This window comes from Oncorhynchus nerka, linkage group LG21 (assembly GCF_034236695.1).
Source record: "Oncorhynchus nerka isolate Pitt River linkage group LG21, Oner_Uvic_2.0, whole genome shotgun sequence".
Taxonomy (NCBI): Eukaryota; Metazoa; Chordata; class Actinopteri; order Salmoniformes; family Salmonidae; genus Oncorhynchus; species Oncorhynchus nerka.
Window position 1 is genome coordinate 33,516,706 of NC_088416.1, and position 14,105 is coordinate 33,530,810.

General features: G+C 43.7%; 1 protein-coding gene across 1 annotated transcript in view; it reads left to right on the plus strand.

The window, feature by feature from the left end:
• Nucleotides 1-14,105, plus strand: part of LOC115110676 (transmembrane protein 104-like) — a 96,906-nt gene that overhangs the window by 69,136 nt on the left and 13,665 nt on the right. The window contains exon 9 of the mRNA XM_029636518.2: nt 4,685-4,778. Coding sequence (XP_029492378.2) covers nt 4,685-4,778 — 94 coding nt within the window. The remainder of the gene's footprint in view (nt 1-4,684; nt 4,779-14,105) is intronic.

The following is a 14,105-nucleotide window of genomic DNA, read 5'->3' on the forward strand; positions in this document are numbered from 1 at the left end:
CTAAATAAGTCCACCTGAGTGCTTGGCTGGCCCGTGGGCACTGACTCCGTCTACACCAAACCTTATTAATAGCAGAACCGCCTTTCAAATGAAAGATCACTGAACACAGATGGCGCTGAGGGCTAGGGATTTGAAAGGACATGTTTTCACTGTCATTGGTTTTGAGGATTATAATAGCTGGCCCAAAATGGATTTGAATTGAATCACAATCCCAACTGCTTTATTAGTGATGTTGTCCTCAAGTCTCAGTCAGAAGCCATGAATGAAATAGCCTTTGATTAGTGAAGACTGACATTATCCCCATTAATATATCCTGTCACAACAATTTTCAAAGGTGTGTGTGTGTGTACTAGCTACACCACCAACCATCACAAAATGGTGTTATGCCGGCAGTCGGTATACATTTCATCTGTCAATCTAAAGCCTAGTTTATTGACTCTGTGAAGTTCATTGTTCAGGAGAGGAGATTTGTGTGTTGACCTGCCAGTTCAGTCAGCTATGGCGACATGACTCACTGACCACATGCAGACTACCTCCAGATGCCCCTCTCCATTTCCTATAGCTCTAAAAACGTCCGTCTAAGGCTCTGAATTGGCAGAGTTTATTTGAATGAGCTTTCTTTTGGCCTTTTCACCTCCTTGTCCCTGTCTCTAGGCTCATTTTCCATCCTATAGTAAGATGGTGCAGTGTGTGTAGTTCTATGGAGAGTGACTAGGTAAGTGTTATCTCCTGCAGCAGTGCCTCTTGTCGCTCTGTCTGTTCCTCCGTCTCTCTCTCTCTGCCCCCCCCCTGTGCCCTCCTGCTCCTAAGGCCCTGCCAACACTGGGTCTGAGTCACTCTACAGCACATGGCACCTGATGCCCTCTCCCCTCACCCACACTCCCTCTGTTCCTCTCCCCCCCCATACTGTACACAAGCCATGCCTCTCTTGCCTCCAGCCCTGCCCCTCTGCCAGCCTTCCCTTCCGGTCCTGGCCTTGGCATCGCTTGCCAGTGTGATGCCACCCCATTCCCCATCCCATTTGTCATTACCATCACAAAACCTTGTTGGCAAAATGGTTTCTTCCATCTCTGCTCTCTCTGTCAGAGATGAAAGGCTCTCCAACTCTCTGTAAGTCACTGCAAGTCACTGCTAGCCTTCACCGACAAATCCTTATCAACATACAGCACAGAGCTTTATTTGCTATTTGTATTCTTTATCCATTTCAATTGTTTTGTGTTGCTTCCTGTGGCTGTTGTGCTGTGGTTAAGTGCAGTCCAGTGTCCTGAGGCCTTATTGTCTGGCTGTGGTGGGAGGTTGTAATTGGTTAGAGGAGGGGTCTTGATTCATGTGTGGTGCTGACTGCACAAGAAGGGTGAAATTCATCAGCCACTATGCCTCCCCACTCTTATTTTTATATTTTTATAAACAAGATCAGTTTTAAAATGTTAACTTTGTTTCTTTTCTCGTTTGCATCATCTCCTGTTTTCTTTACTTTTTTGTTTGTTTTAAAAATGTCTTCATTTCATAGCAGACCCCTCCAGCCACATGTGCACTACTGCTTTAACACCAGAGTCTCATCCACAGAACTATCTCCTCTTCTGTAGAGACCATATGTTGCCTCCAGCTATGGCAGTGAAAAGGTCCCGTTCTAACATGCTCTTCACGTTCATGGAGAATCTCTGTTGATATGGGTCTTTGTCCGGTCCAGTAGACTCTCTCTCTCTCCAATGTAAAGCCTTGAGGGCCCTTTTTATTTTACCTTTATTTAACTCTGCAAGTCAGTTAAGAACCAATTCTTATTTTCAATGACTGCCTAGGAACAGTGGGTAAACTGCCTTGTTCAGGGGCAGAACGACAGATTTTTACCTTGTCAACTCGGGGATTTGATCTTGCAACCTTTCGGTACTAGTCCAACGCTCTAACCACTAGGCTACCTGCTGCCCTATTCTTGACAAGCACATATCCCCCACCTCTGAGATGGCATATACCATGTCTTCTCAGGCCAAGAGTGGTAGCAGTCCATCACTTGGTGGCAGATGGATGGGAGGTATCATCAGGCCTGTGATGGACTGTTGTCTGGCTGGAGGATGAAGTATGACACGTTAGACTGTCTCATACCACAGGTACAGAGACAGACCCAGGCACCACTGACCATTCAGCGCTGAAATATGTCTCACTGTCACTCAACCTTCTTCTTTAGGACAGTCCACACTTTCCATAATACCTCCTCCATTACACATTAATGAGTATTGCAAATTTATGTCCGTCGCTCCAAGATGTAGTACATTTTCGGGAATTCTGCACTGATTTGTAGCAGTCACTCATAGCTGGTATTAAGTACTATTCAGCACTTTCATCTCCTGACACGTGGGATTCGCAATTCTCCTCCATAATTCAGGAAATAATAAGGTCTTAACGTCTTATGGTTGGGGGGCAATATTGAGTAGCTTGGATGAATAAGGTGCCCAGAGTAAACTGCCTGCTACTCAAGCACAGAAGCTAAGATATGTATATTATTAGTAGATTAGGATATAAACCACTCTGAAGTTTCTAAAACTGCTTGAATGATGTCTGTGAGTATAACAGAACTCCTATGGCAGGCAAAAACCTGAGAAAATATCCAACCAGGAAGTCGGAAATCTGAGGTTTGTAGTTTTTCAACTCTTTGCCTATCCAAGATAGTGTACATTTGGTCCGATTGCACTTCCTAAGGCTTCCACTAGATGTCAACAGTCTTTAGAACCTTGTTTGAGGCTTCTACTGTGAGGGGGAGAGAATGAGAGCTGTTTCAACCAGAGGTCTGGTAGAAGGCCATGAGCTCAGTCAGGCGCGCGCCCGTGAGAGGTAGCTGCGTTCCATTGCATTTCTAAAGACAAAGGAATTCTCCGGTTGAAACATTATTGAAGTTTTATGTTAAAAACATCCTAAAGATTGATTCTATACATTGTTTGACATGTTTCTACGAACTGTAACAGAACTTTTTGACTTTTCGTCTGGCCTGCGCGTCGTGAATATTGATTTGTGAACTAAATGCGAGAACAAAAAGGAGGTATTTGGACATAAATGATGGACTTTATCGAACAAAGCAAACATTTATTGTGGAACTGGGATTCCTGGGAGTGCATTCTGAATATCAAAGTTAAGTGACTGACTTCTGTTGACTCCACAACATGGCGGGTATCTGTATGGCTTGTTTTTGTGTCTGAGCGCCGTATTCAGATTATTGGTGTGCTTTAAAAAAAAAAAAATCTGACACAGCGGTTGCATTAATAAGGAGAAATGTATCTAAAGTTCCATGCATAACACTTGTGTATCTTTTATCAATGTTTATTATGAGTATTTCTGTAAATTGATGTGGCTCTCTCTGTTTTGGAAGCAAAACATTACTGAACTTAACGCGCCAATGTAAACTCAGATTTGTTGATATAAATATGAACTTTATCGAACAAAACATACATGTATTGTGTAACATGAAGTCCTATGAGTGTCATCTGATGAAGATCATCAAAGGTTAGTGATTAATTTTTATCTCTTTCTGCTTTTTGTGACTCCTGTCTTTGGCTGGAAAAATGGCTGTGTTTTTCTGTGACTAGGTACTGACCTAACATAATTGTTTGGTGTGCTCTCATCGTAAAGCCTTTTTGAAATCGGACACTGTGGTGGGATTAACAAGAAGTGTATCTTTAAATTGGTGTGAAATACTTGTATGATTGAGGAATTTTAATTATGAGATTTCTGTTGTTTGAATTTGGCGCCCTGCACTTTCACTGGCTATCGATCCCGTTAGCGGGATCTCAGCCGTAAGAAGTTTTTAAATGAGTCTGGTCCCACCCTTCCCTGTCAGCTGGTCTCTCTGTTGCGTCCTTGGCATTAGCATCCAGCCAGCACTGTACCCTTCCCTGTCCCCAGTGGATGGCCTCCTTGTGCAGGTAGAGGCTGTCAACATTCTCTGTCCTGTCTCACACTTATGTCACCAACACTGACCACTGTGTCCTGCCCTCACAACCCATGGGCCCACCCTGTAAATACAGCACAAAGGGAAGGGGAGAGCTGAGGGTGGAGTTAGGGAAGTTCATGGGAGGGGTCAGAGGTCCTGGAAATGGAGAGTGACTGGAGCAGATCAGTTTTCTGAGTGGAACATTTCTCCATCTGTATCTTTCTGTCTCCACTTTGGTCTCCTGATTGAGCTCTCACCCCCAGGCCCTGTTAGAGATTATTGTGTCTGACTGTGTGAGTTCTACCCTGCAGGCTCCTCTTCAGATGACATGCCACTGAAGTGACTGGCCTTGAGATCACACGTCACTCAACCTCCGCTATCAGACATGGGATTGTCAGAGAGAATGTGATAGATGGGGAATAGAGAGAGGGGGCTGAATCCACTGATGATTGCAACTCTCGATAAGACCTATCTTTGTTATGAGGCAATCGGTACTATGATGGCTTCAAAGAATTTCAACTTAAATGTTTTATTTTGGGGTTTGGCATCTTGGTGTATATTGGGTGGAAAGGGAATAAATAGCCTCATGTTCTCATGAGACAGAGTTTTATCTCTATTTTCATCTTGGAAAATCCAATTGTACCATTTGTCATTTATTTCCCATGCTGTGGAAGTATAAACACAAACCAAACACACACTGGTTTGTGAATATGTTGTATAAAGTGATTTCCAATGTGTTTTAAGATGATCTCTCCCTCTCTACAGAGCATCTTCACTGTGATGTTGGGCCCTTTCGTCTTCTTCGATGCTCAGAAGACTAAATACCTCCAGATCCTCACCTCACTCATGCGCTGGATCGGTAAGAGTAACCTATCTTACCTTAAGGTATACAAACACCATAGGCTGATAAAGGTTGCTCTGGACAGACTCAAGGCATGCATCTTCAAATAATCACATTAAATGTGGATCTCAATTTATTTTGTAGGTAGAGCAATTCAAGCTGTGAAATTCCCAGGAACTTTATCGAAATGGTAAATCGGTCATGGGTATTTATTTAGGAAGCGCTTTAATGTGCATTATCTCTTCCAAGTTTGTCTGCATGATGGAGGGTGTGTCTTTCCTTCCATTAAATATCACACTCCATTATCCCCGGGTCACGGTCTCACGCCTTCTCCCAGATTGATCTTTGTCACTGTTGCAAATGTTTAGAAAAAAAACACTTTATTCCACCTGGCTGACGGTCTGAACCTTGGTGAGAGCAGTCCTCCTCTTCCTCTCCCTCTTTCATTCCTCTCCCCTCTCCTCTCTGTGGCTCCTGTACCTGGGTCCGTCGATCATATTGCAGTCCTGCTCCGTGTCCTGATTCCCATCTCCTCTCATCCCTCAGCCTGACAGCCCGTCCCAGGCCTGATTGGACCGTCACTCACAGGGCGACGGACGAAAATAAACCGCCCGTCCTGGACCTGCTGTTAAAATCACAACACTACTGAATCATGGCTCTGCCGCCACCCCCGTGTGGGCATACTACTGGCACCCACAACAACACACAGGGCAGACACACACACACACACACAGGCACGCATGCACACACACACACAGTTGCGTGCACATAAACAACACACACTGTCCATTATCTGGCTATCTACAAAGCACCCTGGGATTCTGGCTACACCCCTTCCACTCCCTTTTATTATATCCCCGCCCTCCCCTGGTTCTGCCTGTGATTGATTGGCTGTGTCACCTCTACAGGCCTCTCTACAGCACCAGCTAATGATTCAAAATGGCCGCAGTGGCAGCTCTTTGTTTCCTTACTGCACCGGTGCCACGGAGCATGGGGATAGATGGCCTGCCTTCAAAGCATAGGGCACTGAAAGCTGAGGGGTTTATGCAGCCATCAAACACAGGGTTGGAGACCGTTTTAAATCCTATAAGAAAAACATTATGGGCCAAGGTTTAGGAGGAAAAGACGGCTGAAGAAAAATGAATGGGCTGGACAGCATGCTTGAGTCCTAAATCTCTAGTGTCAATTTTTATTTATTTTTTCAGTTTAGGTAAGTTTCTAATGTTTAGCTCATCTCAGAGGAATTCACTTTGGAGACCTAACCTAATTGATCAATTTAAGTACTGCTTTTATTTTTTTCATGAAAGGCAAGTGGCTGTCTAAAGACGTATTCAACTGATTTTGCCCTCTGAAATGTGTGTTGAAGAGTTTTCTGGCAATTTATGTGGTGCTGTTATCAGGACAGGGGCAGCATAGCCTGTCTGACCTCTCCACCCTGTCTCTACAGAGTCTCTAGTCTCATTTTGACACAGAAACAGCATCTGTCTGTACTAGATTTGCTGCTAAACGTTTAGGGCTTGTTTGTCTGGCTATAGCAGCCTATCCAACCCTGAAAGAGAGAGCTCACTGACAAAGGTCTCGAGTAATTGGATGCGCAATAAAAAATACATCCGGCAAATGGAAAAATGTTACTCCATTCGGTAACGCATAAATACACTGAACAAAAATATAAATGCATCATGCAACAATTTCAAAGACAATTTCACTTAGTTACAGTTTAAGGAAATTAGTCAATTGAATCAATTCATTAGGCCCTAATATATGGACTTCACATGACACGGACTGCAGCTGTGCATTTATTGGTCACAGATACCTTTTTTTTTTTTTAAAGGTAGGGGTGTTGTCAGAAAACCAGTCAGTATCTGGTGTGACCACCATTTGCCTCATGCAGCGCGACATCTCTTGTTGATTGTGGCCTGTGGAATGTTTTTCCGCTGTGTGAATTTGCTGGATATTGGCGGGAACTGGAACATGCTGTCGTACAGGTTGTATCCAGAGCATCCCAAACATGTTCAATGGGTGATATGTCTGGTGAGTATGCAGGCCATGGAAGAACAGGGACATTTTCAGCTTCCAGGAATTGTGTACAAATCCTTGCGACATGGGGCTGTGCATTATGCTGAAACATGAGGTGATGGCGGCAGATGAATGGCAATGGGCATGACAATGGGCATCAGGATCTCGTCACAGTATCTCAGTGCATTCAAAATGTGATTGTGTTTGAGGTCTGTAGCTTATGCCTGCTCCTACCATAACCCCACCGCCATCATTGGGCACTCTGTTCACAATGTTGACATCAGCAAACCACTCGCCCACACATCTGCCTAGTACAGTTAATTATCGGGTTTCATCCGGTCTCAGAAGATCTGCAGGTGAAGAAGCCAGCTGTGAAGGTCCTGGGCTAGCATGGTTACAGGCCAGTTGGACGTACTGTCAAATTCTCTACACTGACGGCTTATGGTAGAGAAATTAACATTCAATTTTCTGGCAACAGATCTGAAGGATTTACTGTGGTCAGCATGCCAATTCATGCTTCCTCAACTTGCGACATCTGTGGCATTGTGACAAAACATCTCTGACAAAACTGCACATTTTAATGGCCTTTTATTGTCCCCAGGGATGTAAACAAATGTGTACACAACATTTTACTGAAATACGCTATTTGTGCATATGGGACATTTTTGGGATCTTTTATGAAACATGGGACCAGCACTTTACATGTTGCGTATATATTTTTGTTCAGTGTATATATTAGTTTTTTATGGCATGATGCTCTGGCCATAAACTTAAAGCGAGCGAGTGGGTTCAGCATAAAGGGTACCACTTCAAGGCAAATAATTGATTACCGAGCCAATGCATCGTCAGCCAGAATGTATTCTGTGTCTTTTTCTCCATGACTGTTATTGGGTCATTTATACAATCTTTAGCTGTCCTTCTCTCAAAGTTACAGCCTCTGGCACCAGTTCAATGTTTCCGAGGTAACCTATGTGTTCCAATTCCTCAAACGTTTCCCATTTAAAAGCGATTTTGATTATGTATGTGGTCATTTCGAGGGCCTTGTGGTTAAAGAGGATGTGTTATGCTCTCAAGGCATTGATTGTCTGTCCTGTTAAAGATACTGTGCTTTATCGTTGCCCTGCAGCAAGAAAATGGGACTCGGGAGTGATTCACGTGTCCTCTGACTCATCTCCTCACTCTGATTTAGCTCCACTCTTTTCACCCACTGAAGCTGCTGAATTGGACACGTTGTTGGGCTTGAATGCCGGGGCGGCAGGGTAGCCTAGTGGTTAGAGCGTTGGACTAGTAACCGAAAGGTTGCAAATTCAAATCCCTGAGCTGTCATTCTGCCCCCGAACAGGCAGTTTAACCCACTGTTCCTAGGCCGTCATTGAAAATAAGAATTTGTTCTTAACTGACTTGCCTAGTTAAATAAAGGTAAAATAAAATACGCGTGTACTGTAGCATAGCTAATGTCTTGGCGAAGGTTGTGACTTAACAAAGCTTTGGTCTCAAGGGAGGAATTTAATACCAACGATATAGTGAAAGTAATAGTAAACCTCTTATTTCTGTCACGATGATGCGATTCATGATTGTTTTAAGAATGTCATTAGTATGCACTGTGAATACGTCTCTGGATTAGGCCCATGGTTTTACACCTTCCTGTACCAGGTATCTCTGAATCATCCTGTGACTCCTTCTCCGCACCTTAAAGCCCCCAAATAAGCATGAACAACAGATCCTCATTAATGTTAATGAAGTGTCGCTAACAAAACAAAACCCTCAAGTGTAAGAATATATATATTTTTTTTATGAGACAGCTTATGAGGAGACTGAGAATGTCTTAAGACGTGTTTGAAACAAGTCCTCCAGGGTTTTTTGTTTTCAGTCAAATGATTTCCATGATGACACTGATGTTGTACAGTATGATACGTTTTTAGACAGCAATTATATTAATGTTCTTGTCACTCTGAAACCATATCACAACATCGAACCACAGGATTCTCACCTATTGACAACTCGTATATTTTAATAAGCAATTAGTACTACTGAGCTTTTCCTTTTTTTCTAGTGCCAACCAGTATGCAGTTATCCTTTAAAATATAACTGCATTATAGCAAACTGTCTGACAAAACTGACTGCATGTTAGTCACCTTTTTCTTCATTTTTACAGTAGCCTGCATTTGCCGGATTTAATGACTTTCCACCATTCTTGTCTTCTAAGATACCAGATATTGATACCTGCGTAGTTATGTCCCCCGTTCAGCCACTTCCATCTCCATTATTTTCTCATGGCCCTTCTCTTTCATACTGATTACTCGCCCTAGACAAGGGGCCAGGTGGCCAGGCTCACCTGCCTGCCTCTCCACTCACCCATGATGCCCTATTGGGCGGGGGGGGGGGGGGGCAGGGTGATGATAGTGGTGGATGAGTGGTGCAGAGCAGGGGGGGGGGAATGTTAGGCGAGGCGAGATGTGCTGAAGCCCTGTGCCCTGCTAACTGCCTGTGGCCTTGTCAGTGTCACTCAGCTGAGCCCCCCTGTCCAACCAAGCTCACTACACACGTTTTGTCTTCCCCCACTGAGGACACGACTTACATAGTAGTCCATATGTGTATTCCTCTTGTAACTCCATCTCCTGTCCTGGTTGTGATCCCATCACTCTGCTTGTAGCTGCTTCTGTCCATGGTCCCACTTCGCTAGAGCCATTAGAAACTTTGTGTAGCCCTGTTTCCAGACCCATTTGCGTTTCCCGTTCGTGTTCCTGTTTATTATTCCTCCTACTCTATACTCGGTTCCCCTGACCCATCTTTTAATGTCACAGTTCTGTTGCCTGATGACCTCATAGGCTCTTAGTTGAATGACTATATCGCTCACATACTGCACCCAGTCTCTATGAACTCCCGTAGGTGCTCACACGCTTGTTTGTTGAAACCCATCTCCATTGGGTGAGTTATGTGAATAGATAAAGCTTGCTGCCTTGTTACCTTGTCCCCATCCTCTCTAGCAGCACACTGTGAAGAGAAAGAGGGGGATCATTATCTGACAGCAGACCGGGAGAAGGGTTAAGAGCCGGCACTTTAATTGATATTGAGTGGAGAGGAATAGACGGAAAGGCACCTAGCTCGGTAAACGAGCATTAATCACCCCGCTTCAGTCTCCACAGGGATGGATGGATGGATAGGTGAAGAGCCTCCGAGGCACTATTTATTACCCTTACAGCCATGGCATATAGATCCTACTGTATGCTGGGAATGGAGAAATCATGCATTCTGAGAACACTGTCCTCCCACTGTCACATTTGTTTTTCTAGACATGGTGAACTACACCACCACCCCAGCCAGCTTTGTGTGGAGTAACCTCCAGCTCAATAGGAAAAGAGGCTGTGAAATGAACTAGGGCTGTTACTCTCTCTGGAGAAATGAATAGCTGGAACCACAGGCCCCAGCCCACAGTGATCTGTGGATCCCTATCCAGTCCATCCCACTGTCTTGGTTTAGGGAGTAACCAGGGAGCGTTACAGCTACCTATTGCCATTTCAAGCAGAGAGAGAGGGTAGTATTTGTTTTTGAAGGTCAGGGAGGGACCTCTACTAGTGGCTGATTGAGCGGAACCTAAGAGTTTGTCCAGAGAGGCTAATGCAGAGTACGTCTCAGGGGGAATGTTGAAGTATGGCTGGGCGTTCATGAACTTTCCAACATCAGCACAGCTCAGAAGTCCTGAAATTAGCATTAAAGGAAAACTGCAGATTGGAATGCATCATTCCTTTTCTTGTCACAACGGACATTACTTCTAGTCAACATTGACCATGGAGTTGTTCAGATAGAAAATATGTCTTCAATCAAATGTATTTATAATGCCCTTTTGACATCAGCCGATGTCACAAAGTGCTGTACAGAAACCCAGCCAAAACCCCAAACAGCAACCAATGCAGATGTAGATATCTTAGTTTGACACTTCTCTTTCAGAAACAAAACATAAACCGAGCTCAGATCCTAAGTCCGCTATACTCACATCTCTGTTGAGTTTTGATATATACAGTGGGGCAAAAAAGTATTTAGTCAGCCACCAATTGTGCAAGTTCTCCCACTTAAAAAGATGAGAGAGGCCAGTAATTTTCATCATAGGTACACTTAAACTATGACAGACAAAATGAGAAAAGAAAATCCAGAAAATCACATTGTAGGATTTTTAATGAATTTATTTGCAAATTATGGTGGAAAATAAGTATTTGGTCACCTACAAACAAGCAAGATTTCTGGCTCTCACAGACCTGTAACTTCTTCTTTAAGAGGCTCCTCTGTCCTCCACTCGTGACCTGTATTAATGGCACCTGTTTGAACTTGTTATCAGTATAAAAGACACCTGTCCACAACCTCAAACAGTCACACTCCAAACTCCACTATGGCCAAGACCAAAGAGCTGTCAAAGGACACCAGAAACAAAATTGTAGACCTGCACCAGGCTGGGAAGACTGAATCTGCAATAGGTAAGCAGCTTGGTTTGAAGAAATCAACTGTGGGAGCAATTATTAGGAAATGGAAGACATACAAGACCACTGATAACCTCCCTCGATCTGGGGCTCCACGCAAGATCTCACCCCGTGGGGTCAAAATGATCTCAAGAACGGTGAGCAAAAATCCCAGAACCACACGGGGAGACCTAGTGAATGACCTGCAGAGAGCTGGGACCAAAGTAACGAAGCCTACCATAAGTAACACACTACGCCGCCAGGGACTCAAATCCTGCAGTGCCAGACGTGTCCCCCTGCTTAAGCCAGTACATGTCCAGGCCCGTCTGAAGTTTGCTAGAGAGCATTTGGATGATCCAGAAGAAGATTGGGAGAATGTCATATGGTCAGATGAAACCAAAATATAACTTTTTGGTAAAAACTCAACTCGTCATGTTTGGAGGACAAAGAATGCTGAGTTGCATCCAAAGAACACCATACCTACTGTGAAGCATGGGGGTGGAAACATCATGCTTTGGGGCTGTTTTTCTGCAAAGGGACCAGGACGACTGATCCGTGTAAAGGAAAGAATGAATGGGGCCATGTATCGTGAGATTTTGAGTGAAAACCTCCTTCCATCAGCAAGGGCATTGAAGATGAAACGTAGCTGGGTCTTTCAGCATGACAATGATCCCAAACACACCGCCCGGGCAACGAAGGAGTGGCTTCGTAAGAAGCATTTTAAGGTCCTGGAGTGGCCTAGCCAGTCTCCAGATCTCAACCCCATAGAAAATTATTGGAGGGAGTTAAAAGTCCATGTTGACCAGCAACAGCTCCAAAACATCACTGCTCTAGAGGAGATCTGCATGGAGGAATGGGCCAAAATACCAGCAACAGTGTGTGAAAACCTTGTGAAGACTTACAGAAAACGTTTGACCTCTGTCATTGCCAACAAAGGGTATATAACAAAGTATTGCGATTAACTTTTGTTATTGACCAAATACTTATTTTCCACCACAATTTGCAAATAAATTCATTAAAAATCCTACAATGTGATTTTCTGGATTTTATTTTCTCATTTTGTCTGTCATAGTTGAAGTGTACCTATGATGAAAATTACAGGCCTCTCATCTTTTTAAGTGGGAGAACTTGCACAATTGGTGGCTGACTAAATACTTTTTTGCCCCACTGTATATATAGAGAAATACACGTGGGCAGCTTTTTTCCCTATTTGTTTTTGGGCACCTCTCCTTGATCCTTTTTAGTATTGGTGTTTGGTGTTTCATTTTGTAATGAGACCTTAGTTTTGATAGTGAACACAATTTCTAGGAGGTGATTAGGGGAAAACTTGTAGGATTTCTCTGCTGTGGTGTTGCCTGGGGTCAGTTGTAGCTCAATACCCTGACAACTAAGCCCTTAATCATGACTGTTGACTTCCGTCCCCCTCTCACCTCACTGTGTTGTTGTCATCGCCTCCATTTCCTTGTCTGAGAGGGAGGTGAGGGAGGATTGAGAATGTAAGACACAGTGCTTCTAGAATGTAGTTTTAACTGCAGTCTGGTGTTGTAGTGTACACTCTTTCTTTGGGTTTCGTCATTGATCGGCAGGAATACTAGAGGTCAAATGCACAACTTGCTTTGAACATTTTACGTTTGTCTCATTTGAAAAAAATGTCAGACCTGAACAGGATTTGATATTGAAGACAGAAGCAGACGAGAATTTGGTTTATTTATATCTTGTCTGCCTTGTACGTCCATTGCATCACGAGCCAAGCTTTCTATGCTCAATAAATGATTTGATATGGTCAGAAGAAAAAATACATTTATATTCTGCACTCACTGAATGTTTAGTTACTGTTGGATGGGTGTTTTAACTAACCTGGTGCAACCACCCACTGAATTTACATAAACATTTGACTTCTATTAGTTTGTTAAACAATTTTAAAAATGTCAGCAGTAGCACAGAAGAGGTTGTTGGTTTTAAACATTTACGGTTGAGAAGTTAAGGGGGGGGGGGGCAGCCTCAAGCGGATGTGTTTTCGAGATCCCAGTGTTTGGAGCGTGGCTTAGCTCAGCCTTATGGTAAGGAAGGTAGGTGCATTTTGTTTCTTATCTTTGGCCGAATGTGCAATTTGCAGCGGCATGGCTGAGTGATTGGACTAATTGATGTTTTCGTGAACACTGTAGATAACGTCATGGAGTTGAACTCTGCTCTGCCCGGTGGAGTTGAGCTGCTGTATGGGGTGTTAAGTGGCAGCCCTGCTGCGATACTGCACACCCTGATCGCGGGGCTTGTCTTGAAGTAGCCAGGCTAGCAGGCCATTATCACCAGCTATCACACACGCCGTGGCTGTTCTCTCCCCCTGCTTCTGATAACCAAGACTATGCCATTATAGGATATCACCAAAAAACATCTGCAGTAAAAGATTCTGCAAACCTAGAAATCGGGCAAACTGCCAGAGCTGCTCATTGCCACTGAGACTCAACCAATTGGTCTCATCATGGAGCACCTGATTTAAAGGGCAACTCCTCCACTTTTCAAACTCATTTTCATTATCTCCAGCACAATACCAGTGTCTACATATGTGAAAACTGTGCATTTCTATGTTTTATAGGAAAAAAATGGTTAAAATGTTTTAAACACCATGAGATTCGTGGTGACGTGGGGAGCAAGAAAATACCCTCCCTCTGGCTAAACACTTTTTGCAGGTTTTACATCTTACCCTGTGATGAGAGAATGTCCTTTCTTATTGTTTTAACCACAGATCATAGAAACACTGTTTTCACAAATTATGTAAACATTGGTTTGGTGCTGGAGATAATGAAAATGAGTTTGAAAAGTGGTGGAGTTGCCCTTTAATTAATGATGGGATGATTGCTGCAAAGGAGTGCTGCTGGAG